We start from the raw sequence: 21,400 nt of genomic DNA, 5'->3' as shown, positions 1-21,400 counted from the left end.
ACAGTTGGTTTGTTACCTTGACATATTGGAATGTTCAGGAGCCAACGTTCTGTGAGTTTTAGTGATGTAATCGTGATGTAATCATGAGGCAAGAGTGGGGAACCAAGCTAGCTTAAGCAGTGTCTTATTTTTTGTATTTATTTTTTTATTGATTTAATTGTATGGCTTTTAAAATATTTTTCTGGATAAAAACAAACCAAAAACCTTACTTCACAGTACTCTCAAGCCACCCACAAAACCAGTATTTCTTAAATCATTGTAAAGGAATTATAGATTTGGTTTCTATGTCCTCCTTTACAAAGTGCTGGTATGGTTTAACATACATTTCTTAAGGTAAGGTGTGTTTGTAGGTTTCTGATGCCATTTATTTTTAGTTGAAAAATGTGATAATATAATTAAGTTTATTAAAATACAGTACCAAAAATAACTGCTACCTTCAAATAGTCATGACACGGACAGTTATTATAAACATCTTTGTGTCCTTGTTTTGCGATTTAGTGTTGTGACGTGAAGCAAATAATAATGAACAGCGATATCAAACACATTTCTAAGATTATATAAATTGGTACAGTTGCAATGATTATTATTGAGGATAGGAACTTGCATATCCTTCAGCAATGTAATTTGATCATAATATATGATGCCATTTTACATGGCAAGAAACTGCATCACTTCCTGTTTGTAGCACCAGACATTAACACTGTTGAATAATAAAAATCACAGAAAATATTAGTGGTAATTTCGGTTGTCTATTACTAATAAAGTGCTATTTTATATAAAATTAATTGTCACAGTCTAAATGTACAATACAATGTTGTACCAAAAATTGTTTATAAAAAAATAAGACTAAACTAAAACTGATTTTAAAAAAGGCAATTCAAAAATGGTGTTAAGGAATGATTGTTGCAAAGGAAATGACCTGTGCGTGTCCCGTCTCCTCCACCAATCAGAATGTCCCCAACCCACCGTACACAAAGATGTATACTATGCAACCAGTTATTAAAATCAGCCTCATTATAGATTTAAAAATAAATGTACTGGGTTACGCCAGAAATAGCATTTGAGATTCTACATAAAAGCCAAACTTTAAAATATCAATAAGAACATATTAATGGGAAATCAGTTTGAGACTATTTACCCAGAGAGGCCTGGGTGAGAGTAAGCCTCCTCTTGCCACCAGTGTTCAGGGGGCTGTTACCTGTTCAACATTTATGGCCAGTAGTTAAAATCCTATTTCAGTTTCATTAGCGTTGATGGGATCAGTTCTCCTGTGAGGGTTGCATGCAGGAACGTTTCAGTGTGTACAGGGGTGCAGGGTCTGTGTCTCAGTTTCCAGACAGGATGGAGGAGTGGGAGAAGTGAGGCTGGCGCCTTCGGAGTTCCTGCTGCAGCTGCTCCTTCAGCGTGGAGACCTGAGGGGACAGCGAGAGACTGAGTGCAGGGCTGCCTGGTGTTCCGCGGCCTTCAGATTTAGCAGTTATCAAACCGGAAAAGCTGTAAAGGTTTATGCGTTTAAAACAGCCAATAAAAAAGTTTAGTTTAACCAGAAAATGTCCCGTTTTCTAAGCATCTTCATGCTGATAAATGACTATAAATTGAACACTGCATGTGATATAAATACAAACATATAACTATAAATAATAAATCAAGTCTACTTTTTCAATGAAAATGTGTAAGACACGAAGTGACCCAATAATTTTCACTTTAAAATTGATGACGAGGCCTTACACTGTAAGGTAAAACTACATCAAGTAGAAACACTTCAGCCAGTAATTTTCATCAGTGTTTCTTCACTTATTTTTAATGTGTTTGTATGAGCGAGTGAGTGAGTGTTGTGTACCTGCTCCTCCAGCCCCTTGACACGCTGTCGGTGTGCTCTCTCTCGCGCCTCCAGAGTCCTCTCGGCCTGCAGCTGAGCTCCCCGGAGCCGCTCCGTCTCCTGCTGCATATCCTGCTGGAGTCTCCGAGACACCTCCGTGAGGCCCTGGGATTGCGTCTGCTCCATCTCACCAAGCTGGGCCTGAGAGACACACACGCTCTTAGGCACTGACACACCGGCACCATGCACAGTAAATAACAGGAAAATAAAAGCTAGCAAGCAGCACGACTATGAGTTTTAAACCAGCTCCCGAAAGCAGCATTATCTCTTATTATTGTGCAGTAATATGTAATATGAAGATCCCAAAGCTACAATTCCTCTTTTCCACTGCACAACTGAGCCGGGCCAGGGCCAAGCCAGCCCAGCGTGGTGCAGCAGGAGCCGTGCAACTGAAGCCACGCGCAATGAACGTGTGGAGCCGCGTGGTATTGAGATGTGTCTGAATTGAGAATGGCAGATCCAGAGGGTATGGTTGTGATTAGGTAAAGAGGAGAAGAATGCTTCTCAGAGAGAGCAGTAATTTGAACCTGCCAAGCAAGATACTCTGCCTTCGATGCTGTATGGTAAAAAACAAAAAAGTATGGTTGTCGAATGATGCAACATAATAACAAGATTCAGATGTTGCGAGGCCAGAGTTTCACGGTTTGGACACATAGCCAGTGGAAAATCACCCATACCGTGACGGCCTGGGGGCCTCATGGCTCGGATGTGCCAGTGGAAAAGGAGTACAAGGGTAAGACCGGAACATTCATTATAAGCCCTTGAAGTGATACTGTAAAGCAAAGCAGTGCTACAGCAGGGAGGAGGGCTGGGCGACACACTCACCAGACACAACGCCATCTTCCTTCTTACCCTGCTTAACTCCTCCTTTCCACGCACAGCCAACCAATAGAAACAGAAAACCCCAACCATCAGCCAATCCCAATAAAGAATTACTAACTGCGCTTCGGCAGCCCCAGGCTTGACCCCCACCCCCTTTGTCCATTACATTTACCTGCCCAAGAAAATAAATAAATAAAGACGTCATATTGAGTAACAGCTTGCCAGCCCAAGAGAAAGCAACAGTACATTAGGACTTTGTTCTGTGGCCTGGCTGAAGGCAAATAATGTGAATTTTAATGGTTAAAAAAAGCAAAACCGTTTCAGTTAGGAGTAGGTTGAGTATTATTCCGAGCAATCCTTGCTGGTTTCACAGGAAATGTGTCTTTGCCAGCGTACCTGAATATGGATCTAAACTACCTTACGATAGGTGGTCCTGGATTAGGGCTGGCATATCTGGGTCTGTGAAACCTTAGGAAAGTCTTATCCCATTAAAGATTACGTCTTTCATTTAGTTTTACCTTATTTTTCTAATACAGCCTGTCACTCTGACCCTCATTCCATAGCCAGGTTTTAAAAGGACAAATTCTTTCTTCCCCCCCCCCAAAGACCAATGAAGAAATCCGAAAACCCACAATGCCTCAAATTTGAGAGGGAGGCAGACAAGCAGAACCAACATGTGGCCAACAACTTAACTTAGAAATAATAAAAACACTACTAAAAAGCCGTGAATTCATCGATTCACCAGCATCTGGTTACAATAAGGCAAATGGAAGCACGTCAGTGTGTGTGTGTGCTGGCAGCCACCACACTCCATTCACATTCCAGCCCCTCTCCCAGACCCCCTTTTCATTTCGGCGGAACGCACTTTGCAGAATGAGTTACACCCAGTCCAATTTTCTTGTCAACCCCCCCACCCCCCCACCCCCCCACCCCCTCCCCTCCCTCCTCTCCCCTCCTATGCAGTTAGACAGCACACTGTAGCCAGTCCAAGTCTGATCCTTTTTCAAAGCTGGTTCATGCTCTGGCAAAGAAAGGCCGGTGAAATTAAAAAAAAGCGTTCCGCAGAACTCTGTCTCTTGTGTGGTTTTGAAAGACATAATGGGAAAAACAGCTGAAAAACTGAAGGGGCCCTGGACAGAGAGTGGGGAAATGAAAACGTGCTGGCTGTGAGAGGCCAGGGATTGAGTGTGTGAGAATGCGTATCTCCCCCTCTACCCGTCTTGTTGTGAGCTGTAAGGAGAGCGCCTCCTACCTGTAGCAGCTGGATCTGTCTCTGAGAGTCCACCAGTTCCTGCTCCACAGAGCTCAGCGAGCGGTCCAGACGCCCCTTCTCCGCTGACAGACGCATGCTCCCCTCCTCCATCTTCAACTTCTCACGTTCAACCTGGGCCCAGACAGGGGAAAACAAGCTTTCAACAGACACACCCCGACCTGCAGCACTCCCTAGAGGAGACCTCGCATCTTTTAGACTCCTTGCTCCACCCGTGGCAATGAGAGGTAAGAAAATATTTCAGAAGGGCTGGGTGGTGCTTATTCACTAGCCTTTAACCTCTGAGGTCTTGGTTTCAATCCAGCTCTGTGAAATGGGTTTTTATGGTTTTAGTTTGGCTTCCATTAGACTAATATATTCCACATCACAAAACCACCACACAATTGAACATAAAAGCGCCAAAACTTAACAAGCACTCCCCTATAAAACACTCAAAAGTGATTCATTAAGAAACGAAATAAATACAGTGACAAACATTTTGACCAGAAGTCTTTTTCAAAGACAACACTGAACACGGCCTCTAGTTGAAACGTGTGTCATTGAAATGATTTTTAGTATTTTTTTTTAATCAGCTTGTTCTGAAAGGGTTCCCACCTTGTCAAGTGTGTTGCGGAGAGCTGCCTTGTCTTTCTCCAGCCTGACTGCGGCCCTCTCCGCCTCCCTCTTCTCGCTCTCCAGCTGGGCTACGGCCCTCTGCAGACTCCTCAGCCTTTCCTGCGCCAGAGCCCGCTCTCCCTGCAGCTTCTCCAGGCTTCTCAGCGCAGCCTCTTCCGACTCCATGCGCTGACGCAACAACTGCAGCAAAAAACACATTGTGCATCAGCCCTGTAGAGATATGGATTGCACACAGTGTGGATTCCTGTTTACCCGGTCTCCTCTCTCTCCCACCTCCTGGTGTTGCTGCAGTTGCCCCTCCAGCTCTCCCCTTTTCAGCTCCATCTCCCCCAGCTCGCTCTGTAGAGTCTGCACACGCTCACTCAGCATCCCGGCATTCTTCTTTCCTTCCAAGACAGACGACCGCGCGCTCTCCAACCTCTCCTGCAGGGGGCGACAGGAAAACAAGGATGAGCAATACTGAGGGAGGGAGAGTGGAGGAGAGACTGCACTGTGCTACACTATCAATGTGAATGTTGTTGTAGTTCTGGAGGTGACCTGCAGGAGGCGACGCTCCTGCTCGCTGGCGCTCAGGCTCTTCTGCAGGGTGAGCAAGCGGTCCTGGGTGGCGGCCTGGCTGGTGTTGCTCTCTGCCACGCACTGCGCAAGGCTCTGGAGACGCTCCTTCAGTGTGCCCTCGCTCTCCTCCGCCCTCGCCAGGGCCAGGTGCAGCCGATCCAGCTCCAGCTTCAGGGCGCTGGCCTTCATCTCGCTGTCCGACACCTGCGCGCACACACACACACACACGTATACATCGACACAAAACAAGGGGAAGTGGGAATTTAATTGAAGAAATATTAACTGCACTACTAAAGAGTACAAGAGAACACAAATAGAAGCTGAGTAAAAGAAACCTCAAAACAGAAGGTAGGAAGAACTCTCACATGGAGGGTTATAAATGCAAAAGCCTAGCAGGTGAATCAGAAACATCTAGAAACACTCCTTAAAAATCCTGTCTTCTCATTCCCACTGTTCTTGTGTAAAATATTACTAACAAGTGTCTTTTAAGCAAATAATTCCAAAGGAATATTTAAGAAGGAGCAATGATTCCACTGGAGCACATTCACACATGCATATAGATTTTCTTGTGCAAGTCAAGTGGCCGATTGGACACCCCTGCACTAGCTGAACCAATCTAAGTCCTGGAGGGCCACTGCACTCCAGGTTTAACAGGTACAATAAGATAATGAACTATTTCAGGGTTTGGATGGAATAGGGTTGGAACAAAGACCAGGTCTGGAAGGGCCAACTGTGGCCACCCCTGAGCTAGTGCTGTGGATGATTTCCACAGCACTAGCACTAGCTCTAGCACTAGCTTGATTTACCACAATAGACCTGCATCTTAATGCTGTGCTTTATCATGCTTGGCCAGATTTGCTTTTACCACTGTACACTACAGCAACCTGAATGCAACCCATTCCCCACTCCGTCTCTCTCTCTCGCCTGTCTCTGCAGAGTGTCTATGCGGTCCTGTGCCGCCTGGATCTCAGTCTCCTTGTCCCCCAGCCCCAGCTTCATTCTCTGCAGCTCCCCTTCCAGAGCGCGCCTGGCCAGCTCCAGCTTGGTGCCTCTGCTCTCTGCTGCCTCCAGAGCCTCCTTCAGCCTCCTCCTCTCTGCCTCCAGCCTCGCCTCGCCAGCCTTCAGCTTGTTTATCTTATCCTGGAGAAGGGACAGGACAGGGAGAAGCGGTCTGGGTGAGAATCTAAAGGTTTAGAACAGTGAGAGCACTAACTTTACCTTAATGTTTTATTCTGATAAATGAATACCAGCATGGCCATAGATATAAATACAATGCTCCCCCTTTATAACACAATAGTCGGAAGTCAGAGGTATTTGTTTTCTGTCTTATAAAAAATAAATAAAGAATACAAGTGCTAGTGGATTGGTATTATGGGGCAAATGGAAGCCATGACCACACTGTCTTATAACCTGTTCTGCAGTATAAAGGGACACCCGATAACGAAGGGGCACTGGATATTAGTTTTGATTACTGCGGTTTTCAGTGGAGTTATCTTTCCTATACTACTACAGCAGTCTCCGATTTTGCGTGGTTATCTTTCCTATACCTTAAAAGGCCAAAAGGATTTCTGATCTAAATCCTGCCATCGACCCTGGCTATTGTATGCGTTTTATAGTTGATCTATTTCAAAAGGTCTGGCTGTGACCATAGTGCCTTTTAATGCATTTGTACTGTATTTATTAGTCTCTCAGTTACTAAGGACTGCGAATGGTATTTCTGGAGCGAGCGAATCCAAATGGCTCTGGGAGGAATGAAGTGAGTTACATGCATAGCTGAGAAGAGGAAATAGTTCTGTGGATTGCAAGCTTGCAGAAAAGCAGCCCTGGAGAAATATTTCCTAAGACAGTCAATGATCTCACACAGCAGGGCCTGACTGCCAGTGTAATATGTGTGTGTCTCTGTCTGCACGTCTCTCCGTCTGTCTGTGGAGTTTTGCAGCAGTGCTCCAGTCCAGTCCCTCTCTAGCCCTGCTTCAGTCTGCACACTCAGCAGAGCTCAGACCTGGTGCTGCCCAAGCCAGCTGGCACCACGCCAGCCTCAGTTACCGAGGAGCACAGCCAGGGCTGACAGACACAGTGCTCAGACAGAGAGAGGGGAGCAGGGGTGACTCTGGGCTGGACGCATGTTTACTAATGGACTTCATTTCTTAAAAACCTTAATAGTTTATCATCAACCTTTCCCTAATTCAGTATTTAATTTTCTACCTTTAAAAATTTAAGTGTGTAATGCGTGATTCTCTAGTGTTTCGACTACGGTCATTACTGGTCACCCTTACTACCTATTCCGGCAGTCTGAAGGTACATTTGTACTGCGGTAAGGTGGAAAGGCACTGCACTGAAGCCTGTGCAACACTGACATGCTTCCCCATCTCCCATCAGCCTTGAGGAGTCTTTCCAGAAGCAGTTTTTGTTGGATATAGTTAGTAAGCCTGATAAATCATGACCTAAGCTGAAACAACAATGGCGGACACACAAAATTGAATATTATAACAGGTAATAACATTTTCAGATGAATCAGCCCCCTTTGCCGGTGTTACCTGCGTGCCACGGCGCTCGCTCTCTGCTCCCTGCACACTCCTCTCCAGCGTGGCCACCTTGTCCAGCAGAGCCTTGCGCTCGCGCTCACTGCGCCGAATCAGTTCCTCCTGCAGCATAAGAGCGGTCTGAGCAGAGCTGAGCCGGCCGTCCGCACCACGCTTCCCTGGAACACAGCGCAGCAGCTTTCAAGAGTTCACCCAGTCAAAAAACATACGAAAAAAACAGCCCACAATTGCCAAATATTTTAATCTGGGGCTCAACCTTTTCACCTGAAAATGTCATAAGAGCTGGCCTGTCCGATCACTTGATAAACGCTGTATAGCTATGATAATAAAAATCGAGGATGCTACACCTGTCTGTGACACCCACAGGCGTGCAGGGTTTCGCTCACCTTCCTCGCACTCGGCCAGGGATTTCTGCAGCTGCTGCAGCCTCTGTTGGGTCCCGTCTCGATCTGCTTCCATCTCCCCGAGCTGCCGAGCGAGAGTCCCGGACTGTGTACGGGCCTCATCCTGCTCAACGAGACAGAGACGCAGGTTAACAGGGCCACGGCATTACCAAAAAAGGAAGGTCTGGAACCCGCAAATAAACTGGGATATACAAGGTTAACATTTACCTTTACTTGAAGACTTTTCAACGAATAACAAAAAGTTAAACAGGCTTGGCTCAACCCACTACTGCAAGTAAAGCACTGGCATGTAGTTACGTATGCGTCGACATGTAACTATTCCGCTAATAAGCAGGATGAAGCTTCCTCTCTCACCCGCTCTCTCTGCGTGTCTCTCAGCTCCTGCAGGAACTCTCTGAGCGCACTCCGGACTGTCTCAGGGTCCAGTTCTGGGAAGGGTGTGTCCGTGCGGTCAGGGGAGGCGGGTCTGGAGGCGGGGCCTCTCTCTGGGGTCTCCATCCGAGCCAGGGGGCTCCTCCTGCTCTCATCCAATCCTGGATGAAATCAAATATCCCCTTTAACCTCCAGTCAAGAGGTATCATCCAGGTTACGTGAATAACAATGAAAACATCTATTGTTGAGATACAGCACAGCAGGCAGCGAGTATTAAGCTTGTCTCAACAGGGTGTTCGGTATCACTTGAAAACATTTGAACCTCAGCTGTATAAATATGTTGTACAAATGAGGCAGCCAAGTTAAACAGCATACAATTAGACTTCAAGTCATAAACCTGAAATTGAAAAGTAAGTTGGCAACAATTGCATCTTGTTTGACTTTTTTTCTGTTGTTGCTTCTTTACACAGACAACCCTTGGCTCTTTTTTGTCCACATGAAAAGTTTTTGTTGGGCAGACATTAAATTAATAATGACAGTAACCTCAGCATCGTCCTCACTCTGAGATTCCCGTCTCCCTGTGAATGGCGCCCTCACTGTGACCTGCACTGAGCAGCTCAAGGACGGTTCCAATGCGAGATGAAGCAATGTATTTACGCTGGGAGACAGCTGTTTACTGCTGGACACAGCCCTTCCGCAATAAAAACACAGCAGTGTTTAGACAGAGGAGCTGGTCTGAAGCAAAGGGACTGACACAGAAGCATGGCTTGAAATAGGGTCTCTATTTAAGAGAAGATTTAAGAAATGATATTATCAGTCCTCTAGCTTATTGCCTCCCAGTTTCTGAGCCCAAACCACTACAACACACTGCCTCCCAGTCCCTATGATGACAAGAACATGCTAGAAGTTCTACGTTGACAGAGAGAGGGAATCTAGAGAGACATCTGGTGGTAAACACCATGAGTTGCAGTCAAGTTGTGTAGTAACTGCATGGTTTTAAGTTTTGCAGAAGGGCACTTGCAACCACTAGACCACACTAACACCAGATGAGAATTTGAGAAAGAAGTGTCAGACATTGGGCTTCAGGGGGTGTGATGCAATGAGTCTGTTATGGTATGAGACTGTCTTCCCCCGAGGACTCTGGGTGGGAAAGAAGACTTTATGACCCAACGCACAGGCAATTTCTTGTTGGGGACGGCTTTAAGCAGCACTGAATAGATCAAGCAGCAACGTAATCTAGATTTGAGCTACTGAAATAAACATCTCCTAATAAGAGTTGCTGAAAACATTTATCAGTCCTCCCCATGCAGTGCCCCCTGCTATCCTGCCACTCACCTTTCGGTGGCGAGAGTGAGCGCCGAGGGGAGTGGCTGCGTCCGCGGAGGGCGGGGCTGTTCCCGCGGCCCCGCCCCCCGATGCCCAGGGTGCGGCTCAGGGTGGAGTGCAGGCTGCCCAGTTTGAACTCCAGCTCTCTCTTGTGCCCGTCGAGTCGTGTCAGCTCCGCCTCCAGGCCGGAGATGCGCCCCTGTGCCTCACTCAGCGCCAGCCCCAGCTCCGTCAGCTCCCCCCGCGCCTGCTCAGCCCGCAGCTCCAGGTTGCGCGTGTTGTCCTGCAGCTTCTTCTCGTTGCCTCGCGCTTCCTCCAGCTGGGCTGCCAGCTCCCTCTCGCGCAGCCGGCACTCCGCCTCCAACTCCGTCATCCTGCGCTGGAGGCTGGAAACCTGCCGGGAACTCCACAAGTTATTTTTTATTGTCATTATTTGCCCTACCCCATCAGAAAGACTTAAGCGCAACCTCCACTCCCACTCTTAAGCCAATCACTTCTTTACACCCACCGAACCTAAGCTACCAAGTTGGAGGCAAGGAAAGTTAGAACAGTCTCCACATGACGGGTGACTGAAGCCCCATAAGGGGAACTATCCCCAGCTGCTTCTCCTCCCTAACCATCTGGGAGAGCAAAGGTCAATGCAGAGCTCAATGTGGGTCCCTAGCAAGATCAGAAACTTGCCGCAAGTGGGATTCGCAAGTGAGCAGCTCTCCCAGCAATCCAGTGGTTAGCACTTTTACTAGGAGAGACCCTGGGGACTTTCTGACAACGTATCATCTTCTGTACCTGGGGAATGTGCACCAGAGTATCTATTTAAATACTGTACAACCAGCAAGCAGCACACTAAGTGCAGGTAGGAGTAGTTCATTTCACCCCTCCCCACCTCCTTGCGTGCGCTGTCCCGGACAGCCTCAGTCTCCATGATCCTCTGCTTGAGTCCGAAGGATTCCCTGCGTGTGTCCCCCTCCCTCTGCTCATCCAGAGAGACCCGAGCCTGCAGCTCAGCCACCTCCCGGCCCCTCTGCTCCTTCTCACTGTCCAGGAGCTTCACCTAGGGGGGAGAGAGAGAGAGACACTGAGCCTTACACACCCCAGTCTGGTGGTGAGCCACTTCCAGCTGCTTCTCTTCACTTGAGAAAGAGACACAGAGGACCTTGTTTTGAAGCCAGTCACATTTTCAGAAAGGTATAAAAACTAGCAAGAAACTACTCAGTAATGTATTTGCTACTTCCTGCATTGAAGTTGTTTCTTGCTGCAGTTCCAGTTCAGTGTTTCTATACCTCTAAATTGTTTTATTCCCCCCCCCCCCGGGGTACTCAGGTGTTTGTTACCTGGCGGCGCAGCTCCTGCAGCTCTCTGCGGGCCTCTAGCCGTGACCTCTCGACCTCGCGAAGCCCCGCCCTCAGCTCTGCGGCCTCTCGCTCTAATGCGGCTCGGCTCTCCTCCAGCACAGCCAGCTTCTGCTCCTTCTCCTCGTTCAGCCTCTTCAAACTGACGAAACAGGTGCGAGTGATAACATCTCACCTTTAGCCCATACCAGATTCCCTTCTCCCTTTCCCCTCATCCAGCCCTCACCCTCTCCCTGCTCTTTTCCCTACTCTCCCTTAATCCCCTACCTCACCTGATTGCTATCTCAGCTGTTCCTTGCCTCCTCTATTCCTCCTGCTCCCTCTCACCTGATCCTCTCGCTCTCTGCTCTCTTCACAGCCTCTCTCAGCTCTGTGTTGGAAGCATGCAGGGTGTCTCTCTCCTTGTCCTGGTCCCCCAGGCTGCGTCGCAGATCCAGGATGTCTTTGCGCTGGCTCTCCCGGACGTCCTGTGCCTCTCGCAGCCTGCGCTGAGCCTCCAGCAGCTCCCTCCGCACCCCGTCCCGCGCCTCCTCTCCCAGACGCACCGCTGTGCGGGCCTCCTCCAGCTGAGATAGAGAGAACAGCCGTCAAACACGAACAAGCATCCAGAGTCAAATCAACAGTTTTTCTCCCCCAGTCCTCACCTCTCTGAGCACGCTCTCCCTCTGCCTCCCCACCTCCTTGTTCTGCTCATGCAGGCTCTTCACTTCCCTCTCGTGAGCCGTCACCGCGTCCTCAAACTGGGTCCGGAACTCCCTCAGTTCAGTCGTCAGATTTCTCACAGTGTTCTGTCACACAGAAACACACAACACACTGCGAGTCAGGGAGGAGCTCCACAGCAGCGTTTAAATGGGAGAATAATCCAGCATGTTTGAGTGCTGTTAGGCATGTGGATTATCTGAAGAATGACTCCACTCTCAAAAAAAATTCAGCAGATTCAAAATGATACTGCCAAATGCCACCACTTCTAAGCAAATAAAACCATGTTAATATTAAAAATGTAATTGACATTTTCAGATCGGAAAAAGACTCAAAAAGACTTTTACAAATCTAGTTTTCTATTGCGCTGGAAAATGAATCAATTTAAGGATTGTGTCATGTAAAAAAACGCCAATATCCTTCCCACCTCACCTCTACACAACTGGACTTTTTTTTCAGAAGCAACTGTTTGCTGGAAGTTAATAATGACAAATAATTAGGCTTGCTGCTTTGATATAAAAAATTGGTAAAGCTTTTTTTAAACGTCGAATTCCCCCAAAAATATATGAGTTTGACAAATAAATTTATATAGGATAAACGTCAGTAAAACCACTTGCTATTTTTTTATTTTCTTACCAATGATAATCATTTAGAAATCATCTCTAGTCTGTGTAGTCTTTATACTTACTGTCTGTCCTGTCTCAGTCATCTCAGTGGTCTGTTAGTACTGTAGTTTCATCCTGTTCTGATAGATCTCGTTGACTGAAGCAGCGCATTTGTTTAAATTACTGTCAATCATCAAGACCTGCACTGACTGTGCACTTTCATTTGCCAGCTACAGCGCCTGTCATTCAAAGCGCCTACTTTGAAATGAGCGGGTCAAGGTGTAGGTAAACTTCTGCTATAGGTATACGGTGACAGTTACTAGTTTGATTTGAAAATGGGGCGCAAGAGGAAAACACTTAATGAATAATCAATACCCTGACCGACGGCTGAAGTCTCCGCGGCAGGACGAAGCGGGCATGTCTGCCTTACCTTCCAGTGACTCTGAGTCCAGCTGTGCTGAAGCAGGAGAGGGGGGAGCTGCATTTTCTACAGTTTATTTGAGACAATTTTTTAATTTGTGTAGGATCTTTATCTTTACAAGGTATAGCTCCGCTGTGACCAAACGTTATTTCAATTAGAGTGTTTGTAAGCATGGCTTTGTTGAATGATGAATATGAAAAAGGGGTTTCACTAAATGAGATGTTTCTCAGTGGCATAAAACATTGTTTTTAAAGCAAAAGGGTAGATTTCACCTATTCCTTGCTTGAATTGAAAAATAAAAAAAAAGTAAATTCTTTCAAAAATAAAAGTTGATATTAATCAGATTTGGAAAAAAAATTAAAATCAAATAGTAGCAAGCCTACAAACAATCTAGCGGGAAATGACAGAATATAATACAGAACACATCTAATAAGTAAGGCTGTAGTTTTTTTAACAATAATCACGGATTTTCCTGATATTTACCCATTGACGTGCAATATGTAAAATTCCCATTTCCGAAAGACATTTCCAGTGTCTTATTATTTTTACATTCATTTATGTTTTTATTTTGCTTGATAATTGAAAAATGAACGCCTTTAAAAAAGTGGACATAAACTAAATATAATACAATTTAGCATTTACTGTTTTTCAGATAAGCATTTAAATATGTTATATAATAACGCTGCAGAAAATTCTTCATTTAGAATGTGACAACGCTATTTTTTTTTATATTTTAACAAATCTGTTTAAATCGTGAAATCATTTTCAGACCGTGAAACACGGTATTTTTTATAGTGAAAAAAATACAGCCCTAGTAATAAGATATTAAACAGGTAAGGGGCATTGGGAGCATGCGAGTGGCATGAATTATCCCTTTAATTTGAGGCAGTGGAAGTTGCTGCGCTCACCCGCTCCTGCTCCTGTCTGCTCTGTGCTTCCCGTCGGACCCTCTCCAGCTCCATGCTGGTGGTGCCCAGCTCGTGCTGGACGCTGGTCAGTTTCTCCGAGAGGATCGTCTTCTCTGACTCCTTCAGTGACAGGGCCTGGGACAGACAAACAGACAGACAGACGCTGTACTCACACCCCAATCACTTGTAATTGTGCAATTCGTAGTTGCAATTACTATGCAATTGTAGTTGAAGTCAAGCACACCTGGGTAATTGTAATTATACCATATCATTGAACAAAAGAGTATGCAATTGCAATTTCAGCAAACAATTCTGCTGTAACTGTAATTGTGATTATAATTGAGCACCGGTCTGATTGCAGGGCTGTGGGACCCCATCTCTCTCTCTCTCTCTCCTGTACCTGTTGCTTCTCACTCTCCGCTATCAGCAGGCTCTGGTCCCTCTCTTGCTGCAGTTCTGTGATCTCCTTGTTCAGCTCCTCTTTCTCAGCCTCGTAGCGAGACACTATCTCCTCACGCTCGCGAGTCAGCGTGTACAGAATCTCGTCCCGCTGTGCCTCCAGTGTGAGCCTCAGTGCCTCCTGAAACACACACACACTCACACTCAGCAGAATTAAAAACAGGTGCATCTCAACCTCACTCTGCAGCCGACTGATTTCACCCAAAGATCAATGAACTCTCATGCACGACGGCCTCATCGGATAAAAATAAAAAATAAACTCTTCTAGTCTTTATATGGGTACATACGGAAGACGCAAATGCATGACAGCTTCATATGAGGCTAGGCGATAGCATTACCTTTGTTGCATGATGACCTCATAGGAAGATGCAATTTTTTCCCCTACATAAAGCAATGGCTTTTTTTATTTAATGAAAACTATTTATTATGGGTCTAAAACTACCTCAAATGTTTTTTCCCCCAGCTATTTTCAATAATCCATGCATGAAAGTGTTAATAGAATGAATTGATTTGAATTTGATGTGCAAATACAGTGTCATCACATTTTTTGGTTCTCAATTTGGTTCGTGATGAATACTAATCAATCCATTGCAAGGAGACAGATTCAAACCCCTGTAATGAATTTCCAAGCAGGCAGTTCATGCGAGTGGCCCTCACCTTCTCGTGGGTGAGGCGGTCAGTCTCCTCTTGCTGAGCGGTCAGAGCTGACCGCAGTGTGACCTGGGCTTCCTGCTCGGTCTGGCTCTGCTTCTGCACCAGCAGCTCCTTGTCTCGCTCCAGCTTGACCAGTCCGACCTCAGCCTCTGCCCGCACTCGCTTCAACTCGGCTGGTGGGGAGAAGACCACCTGCTTATTTACACCATCACCCCAAATCTAGACTATTAGTTCAGAGTCTATGGCTGGTTTCATAGACCTCGATTAGCTCTAGTTGACCTAAATTAACATCAGGTCTTTAAATTAAACACATATGTAATACACACGTCTCCCACACATGAGTCCATGTTCAATCCTAAAGTAAAATGTTTTAGAAATTGAACCCAGTCCCTATTAAGCTCCCTGTACCATGCAGTGCCTCCTTGGCCCGCAGCAGGGCCTGGTGTTCTGCCTCCAGCTGCTCCCTCCGAGACTCCAGCTGAACCAGCTGCTGCTGCACCTCGAAGAGGCTGGTCTCCAGAGCCTCCCTCTCCGACCTGGGGGGGGAACATCAATCACTTAATACTGATCCCTATCCAGCGTGCCACAATTAATATAGCAACATACCAGCAATACCAACACCGACCAGTATGCAGAGTGCCAATCAATTAATATAGCAACTAATACAGATCAGCACCCAGCGTGCCAATCAATTAATATACCAACCAATACAGATCAATATCCAGCATGCCAATCCATTCAGATACACACTCAACCAATATCTGTCATTACCAAATACCAATCAATACCGGTCAACTAATTTGGCAGCCAACACAACCTGGAAATTGGTGGAATGAGTATTACAGTTATAAACACTGTCTTAGTCATATATATACTATTATATACAAAACCCATAAAGATCAATCACATACTGGGATATTTAAAACCAACATGCTTTTTGGCAGTGACAAGTGGTTAGCTGGTCCAGGCTATCATTTGCACACCCAGGCGCTCCACGTTTCCATTCACAAGCCTGTTTGCATCCCGAGTTGCTAAGAAACCACAGAGAGGATATCAAACCCAACATGATACACTGCAATACATGCAGCAGGAGACAATTCAGTCTGGGGAGGAGTGACATGACTGCAGTGTCACAATGACAAAGCGTAGGTGGACTTATTGCAATCAAAACCCCAACATGAAATCAATCTAATAATAGCGATGTATTAATCTCACTGCAGAGTGTTTTGCTTTTGTGGATGTCCCGCGTCACTACCCAAGCTCTACATTTTAAAGTTAAGATTCCATAACAAAAAGGGTCAATTATTCAAATAAATCAAACAGGATGTTGTGTCCCGTTCTACATAGTTATTAGGATACTCACATCCTCCCTCTGTCTGCTGTTGAATTCGCGAGCGCTCTATTAATATTTATGGATACAGATCTAGACGTGGTCCCAGGTGCTGAGGTAGCTAGAGGCACAAAGTGTGGATTTTTCAGTGGCCATTTAAAGACTGTGTCTAGTTTTTCTTTGTCCACCGTGTCTCTATTCACAATCCTGTTTGCATCCTGAGTAGCCTAGAAACCGCAAACACAATATTGTAGCATGGATACAAATCCCCCACGAAAAACTAATACAAGAAATCATTGCGCCTTTGTTCTTTGTGATTTACAATGCCGGTGTAGGAATCTATATCATTTGGTACAACAAAGTTCTTTAGTACGTTTTAATAGGATTAGTTGACTAAATACAGCAAAACCTATCATAAAATCGAATCCTGCAAAACCTGACACCCCCTATTAACCAACAGACCTCACATGCGGTTACCAGCTGAACGGTTCAGATGGAAGCTGATCAATGCACTTTTCAGTACAGGTCTAAAACAGTCCATTCAACTCTTAGGAGGACAGAATGGATTCAGTTGCAGATCAACAAAGAAAAGACGGTGGGTTTGGGAGTTCAGTTTACATGCCGTCACTTCACGTAAAATAAACTGTCCAGTTTAACCTCGTTCAATAAAAGAAAACAAGAAAGCAAGGGATTGATTGAATTACTGTTCCATTAAAAAAGCTGAAACAAGATTTTTTCACCAACCTCCAAAGCCAGTTTGTGTTCGTGTGCAAGCTTTTTTGTTGCTGTTTTTAAACACCATCTCTGTCTCGGGTTAACTTTTTTTGAAATGCTGTTTTGTTAACGGCCAAATACTGTATTACAGTGCTTAGTATTCACCGATTCACTGTATATATGTGCTGCTGGTCAGTACCTGAATGCGGCCACCTCTTCAGCCAGGCTGTGGTTCTCCCGCTCGGACGCGGTCAGCTGCACCACCAGGCTGGCCTTCTCTCTGGTCAGCTCCTCTTTCTCTCGGGCCGCTCGAACCAGCCCCTCCCCCTGGCGCTCCACCTCCCGCTGAGCCTGGGACAGGTCCTCCAGGAGGGAGGAGCGCTGGCGGGTGACCTGGGGACACACAGCCAGCGTGTCACACCACACTGCACCCACCCGGGACACAGCTCCACACAGCAACGAAGACAGAACTACTGTCAGCGCCCCAGACGAGAGGAACATTCACTTCCAAATCGGCTTTTAAAACTCAATGCAGAAGGTAATTGCCTTTGACTGTTACTCAATTGTAAAGGTGAGGGGACAGCTCTTCTTGTTTTGAAATTAACACATTAATTAATTTAATAACTGCAGATAAATACTTCTTAAAGACCACTACAAGTACAAGTATCTGCACACCCCTACATAATACTTCAGAACACACTGTTATTTGTATTACTATTTGTGTGGGATGACCTAAACGTTTTTTTTTTTTTCATCATTGTAAAGCGTGTTGCAAGGACTTCAACAAATATAAAGGCCGTTGGAGGTTGTATTACCACCGTTGGTTCACTTGAGCCGGAATTACCCCACTGCAGAATTTGCTCAAATGGCACACAAACAGAAGTGGGTTTAAATTGTATGTGCACCAGGTGTGTAACAACAGAATTCTAGGAAAGGAGATTGCCTGGAAACATCACATATTTAATCCAGTTTAAGCGACATCATAATACAATCTCCATGTGTTTTCCATACTGGATCAAGTATAGGCTTATATTACACCCTACACCCTGCCTGCTCAGTACCTGTGCCAGCTGTTCTTGTAGCTCAGCCCGCTGCCCCTGCAGTGCCCGCAGCCTCTCCTCCAGCACCTCCTGGCTCTGCTCCACATCCTGCAGCGATTGGTCCAGGCCATGGCGGGCGGAGTCCAGGTCCAGCTTCTCCTGCTCCAATCGGACGAGCTCGTCTCGGATCGATGCCTTCTCCTGCTCCACCTCCCGCTTCTGACCCATTAGAGAGCCCTTCTCATCCTCGAGCTGGTCAATACAAGAGACAGGAGAAGGAGTGCGAGTGTATCCAGCTCTCTCAGGACTCTCCTGCTCTTTCAACACAGCACAGCGCAAAGCTTTACAGCTCCACACTCGCAGGTACCAACATCATCAATAAGACACACGGGGTAGGATTTTCCACTTATAAATGTAATCTAGGAGTAAAATATAAATATTAAAACAGGTATAGTTACAGAAAGGAACTTTACTAAATTGAATAAATGATGTCGTATTTTTACAGCGCAGTGGAAATCAGGGCCCCAATATTACACTGATTTTGGTCTAGAAAATATTTACAGCCTCTTGAGGTTCACCAGCTGCTTACAGGACTGTGGTAAAGCAAATTGAGTACATATGAAAACACGGTTTGTTTTTGCCAGATCGTGTATTGAATTCGGTAGCACACGGACTCCCGCTGTGCTGTCATGTCTGATTCCTGATCCCAGACGCCCTGCGCTCCGCACTGTGTACCTGGATGATGATCTTGTTGAGCTGGATCTTGTCCTGGGCCAGCCCCTCATTCAGGGAGCTCATCTTAGCCAGGGAGTCGCGCAGGGTCGACTCCTCTGCCTTGAGTCTGTTGCAGGCCAGGGTCAGCTCAGCAACACTGGTCTCCGCCTGGGGGGGACCACAGTACAATATGAGGATAACTGAATATCACCTTTGAGTAATTAGATAAATACAGACGTTCAATAACTGGTTTTAGGGCTGGATGATAAAGAAATTCTCCATTATAGGCTGATCTTAAAATCACGTTTCAATCCCTCTTATTTGCATTTTCTTTCTTGCACAAACATTTTCTGTTTTTCTCACTTGTTCGTTTTAAAAAATAAAGTAATTCCATTGTTCTCTACCACAGTAGAGGAAGGGGACTGAATTAAAGCACTTTTTTGATGCCCAGCTAAATTAAACACCTAGCATCCTCAACTCTCCCTCTGAACAAAACATCTTGGTAGCAGTTGCACTGATCATTTTTATCATTAGCTAAAATGAATCGCTAACAATACTCTTATCAAGATTTTTCAGTACTATCTTGATTCATAAATTATTATTTTAATCCTAATATACATATATTCTGAATTGGAGGTCCCACCGAGATTCTGCTTACCCTGCACAGAGCCTCAGCCAGCCCAGCCTTCTCCGTCTCCTGCACCTCCTTGTCCAGTGTCTGTCTCTGCAGAGCCTCCTTCACCAGGGCCAGCTCCTTCCTGAGGGCCGAGCAGCGAGCCTCGGCCTGCTCCAGCTGCTTCTGCCTGGGAGAGGAGCAGGGCAACGGGAAAGGGGAGAAGGAGGAGGGCGTGGGTCAACAGGGGTACAGGATGGGGGAACCCTCTCATTTTACCTGTCTAACACTCACTCAACAACCTCCACCCCTTTCTCTCAATTTAAAATCCAGACAGAAACAACTCTCACACAGTAAACTACCCCCTGCCCCAGTCCCCCCCTCTAGCACCCTTCCTCTTTCTCCTCACTCTCTCTTACCCCTTCTCAGTCTCTGCCCTGGCTCGCTCCCTCTCTTTCAGAGCCCCTTCTTTCTCCTCGCTCTCGCAGTCCCTCTCTCTCTGCAGCGCTGCATTGGCGAGCTGCAGCCTCTCGCCTTCCTGCTGCAGCGTCTCCACTCTCTCCTGCAGGGCCTGCAGCGCCTTCCCAAGGCTGGTCTTCTCACTGCAAGGGAAGTAAGAAGGGAGCATGAGCAGCTTGGGCAATCAGCTGTGGTTGGTCTCGGCACAGTTAACAGTAATATTAAATCAAAAAGCAGGCGTGACATCCCTTATAAAAGTTTACCTTATGCAGTGTTCCCATGCTTTTCCCATGGCTATACTAAGCATTTACAATAGTTTACCCTGGTTTGCCTCGTTTATTAATGTGCTTTACCATACCTCGCTATTCTTTACAATGCCTACTGATGTTTTATCATGCTTTTACCATAGCAAACATTTATAAGGGATGGTCGTTCTGCTGAAACTAAGAACAGTCTTGGAGGATGCCATCTATATCCTCATGTGTCGGTGTATCTGGTTGCGGGGGCTGGCCTACCTGCCAATGTGTTCAGTGGAGGAGCGAAGTCTGTCAGCATCTCTCTGCGCGGCGTCCTTGGCTCGCCCGGCCTCCTCTCTCTCCTCGCTCAGCTGCTGTGCCCGCTGCTCGAGAGCCCACCGCTCTGTCTCGCTCTCGGCCAGCTGCCGCCTCAGAGATGCCACCAGATCCTGGGCCCCCTCGTAGCGCCCTCGCAGCTCCTGGATAAAGAACGTTCCGCCACATTCAATTCTACCTGAGTGCAAATCAGCTGCACCAAATCTTAAAGCAGTGTGATGTACGATGTACCGAGCGCCTCCTGCTGGCCACTGGCAGATCCCACTACTGCCACCACTAGCAAGATCATCTTTTACCCCCTTTTCTTCTGTTGAAGATCTCTTGCTTGGATTTTATTTAGGTTATGCAGATATTTCAAGGACAACACTAAAGATAAGTTGCTGGTACTTCCTGGTACCTAATTACTTCATGTGTTCAAACTCACGCCAATGGTCTAGCTGTAAAACAGACCATGTGACTTACAGCAAAGTTACCAGCATGCAACAGTTTATCTATAGAGCTGTAGTTGAAATATTTGCATATTTATATAATTAATGTAAATGCTAAGCCTAATAAAAAGGGACCAGTAACAATCTTATTACTAATACAAGGTGTCCGGATTCAAAACCTCTGCTTCAGTGCATTGTTTAAGTCACTGCAAAGAATTGTCAGTCACACCTGTGCAGGGGCTCAGACCCTCACCTGTAAGTGGATCTGTCTGTTGGTGAGGGCAGCTCGAACGGCCCCCAGCGTGGGGTCAGCGAGGCTGGTGGAGAAGCTGCGTCGAGGGGAGGCTGATCTGCGAGGAGAAGCACCCCGGCGAGGGGAGGGGCTGCGCAGGACTGAGACCCCGCCCAGAGTGTCCATCGGGTCCTGCTCTCCCTCGAGGCGGGGCACAGGGACCCCCGTGTCAGAGTCCGCCAGCACAGCCTGCACAGAGGAACAGAGACACAACCCTGGCACACCCCACAGAATGACATTTGCGTAACCAGTGTCATAGTAACCTGGGTCCAGAAATGAATGGATCACACCCAGTCTGCTGTACTCTGCAGGCCTGTTTTTTCTTACAGATTAGATCCTCATTGTGATGATGTC

General features: G+C 46.4%; 1 protein-coding gene across 8 annotated transcripts in view; it reads right to left on the bottom strand.

The window, feature by feature from the left end:
* Positions 1-152: 152 nt before the first annotated feature.
* Positions 153-21,400, bottom strand: part of LOC117425584 (rootletin-like) — a 36,267-nt gene continuing 15,019 nt past the window's right edge. For all 8 annotated transcript variants that reach the window (XM_058993298.1, XM_058993297.1, XM_058993292.1 and 5 more), the window contains 26 exons: positions 21,008-21,235; positions 20,270-20,469; positions 19,715-19,897; positions 19,341-19,485; positions 18,704-18,850; positions 17,990-18,220; positions 17,128-17,321; positions 15,293-15,420; positions 14,888-15,057; positions 14,172-14,351; positions 13,772-13,906; positions 11,783-11,926; positions 11,466-11,704; positions 11,121-11,280; positions 10,673-10,840; positions 9,799-10,183; positions 8,446-8,624; positions 8,074-8,194; positions 7,682-7,845; positions 6,069-6,284; positions 5,124-5,348; positions 4,860-5,009; positions 4,566-4,766; positions 3,954-4,085; positions 1,841-2,020; positions 153-1,412 (listed from right to left, as the gene is read on the bottom strand). In XM_058993298.1, coding sequence (XP_058849281.1) covers positions 1,326-1,412; positions 1,841-2,020; positions 3,954-4,085; positions 4,566-4,766; positions 4,860-5,009; positions 5,124-5,348; positions 6,069-6,284; positions 7,682-7,845; positions 8,074-8,194; positions 8,446-8,624; positions 9,799-10,183; positions 10,673-10,840; positions 11,121-11,280; positions 11,466-11,704; positions 11,783-11,926; positions 13,772-13,906; positions 14,172-14,351; positions 14,888-15,057; positions 15,293-15,420; positions 17,128-17,321; positions 17,990-18,220; positions 18,704-18,850; positions 19,341-19,485; positions 19,715-19,897; positions 20,270-20,469; positions 21,008-21,235 — 4,692 coding nt within the window. In that variant the 3' untranslated portion in view covers positions 153-1,325. The remainder of the gene's footprint in view (positions 1,413-1,840; positions 2,021-3,953; positions 4,086-4,565; positions 4,767-4,859; positions 5,010-5,123; positions 5,349-6,068; positions 6,285-7,681; positions 7,846-8,073; positions 8,195-8,445; positions 8,625-9,798; positions 10,184-10,672; positions 10,841-11,120; positions 11,281-11,465; positions 11,705-11,782; positions 11,927-13,771; positions 13,907-14,171; positions 14,352-14,887; positions 15,058-15,292; positions 15,421-17,127; positions 17,322-17,989; positions 18,221-18,703; positions 18,851-19,340; positions 19,486-19,714; positions 19,898-20,269; positions 20,470-21,007; positions 21,236-21,400) is intronic.

The sequence above is a fragment of the Acipenser ruthenus genome, chromosome 20 (genome assembly GCF_902713425.1).
Source record: "Acipenser ruthenus chromosome 20, fAciRut3.2 maternal haplotype, whole genome shotgun sequence".
NCBI lineage: Eukaryota > Metazoa > Chordata > Actinopteri > Acipenseriformes > Acipenseridae > Acipenser > Acipenser ruthenus.
Note: the sequence above shows the minus strand (reverse complement) of the source record. Positions and strands in the feature narration are given on the sequence as shown.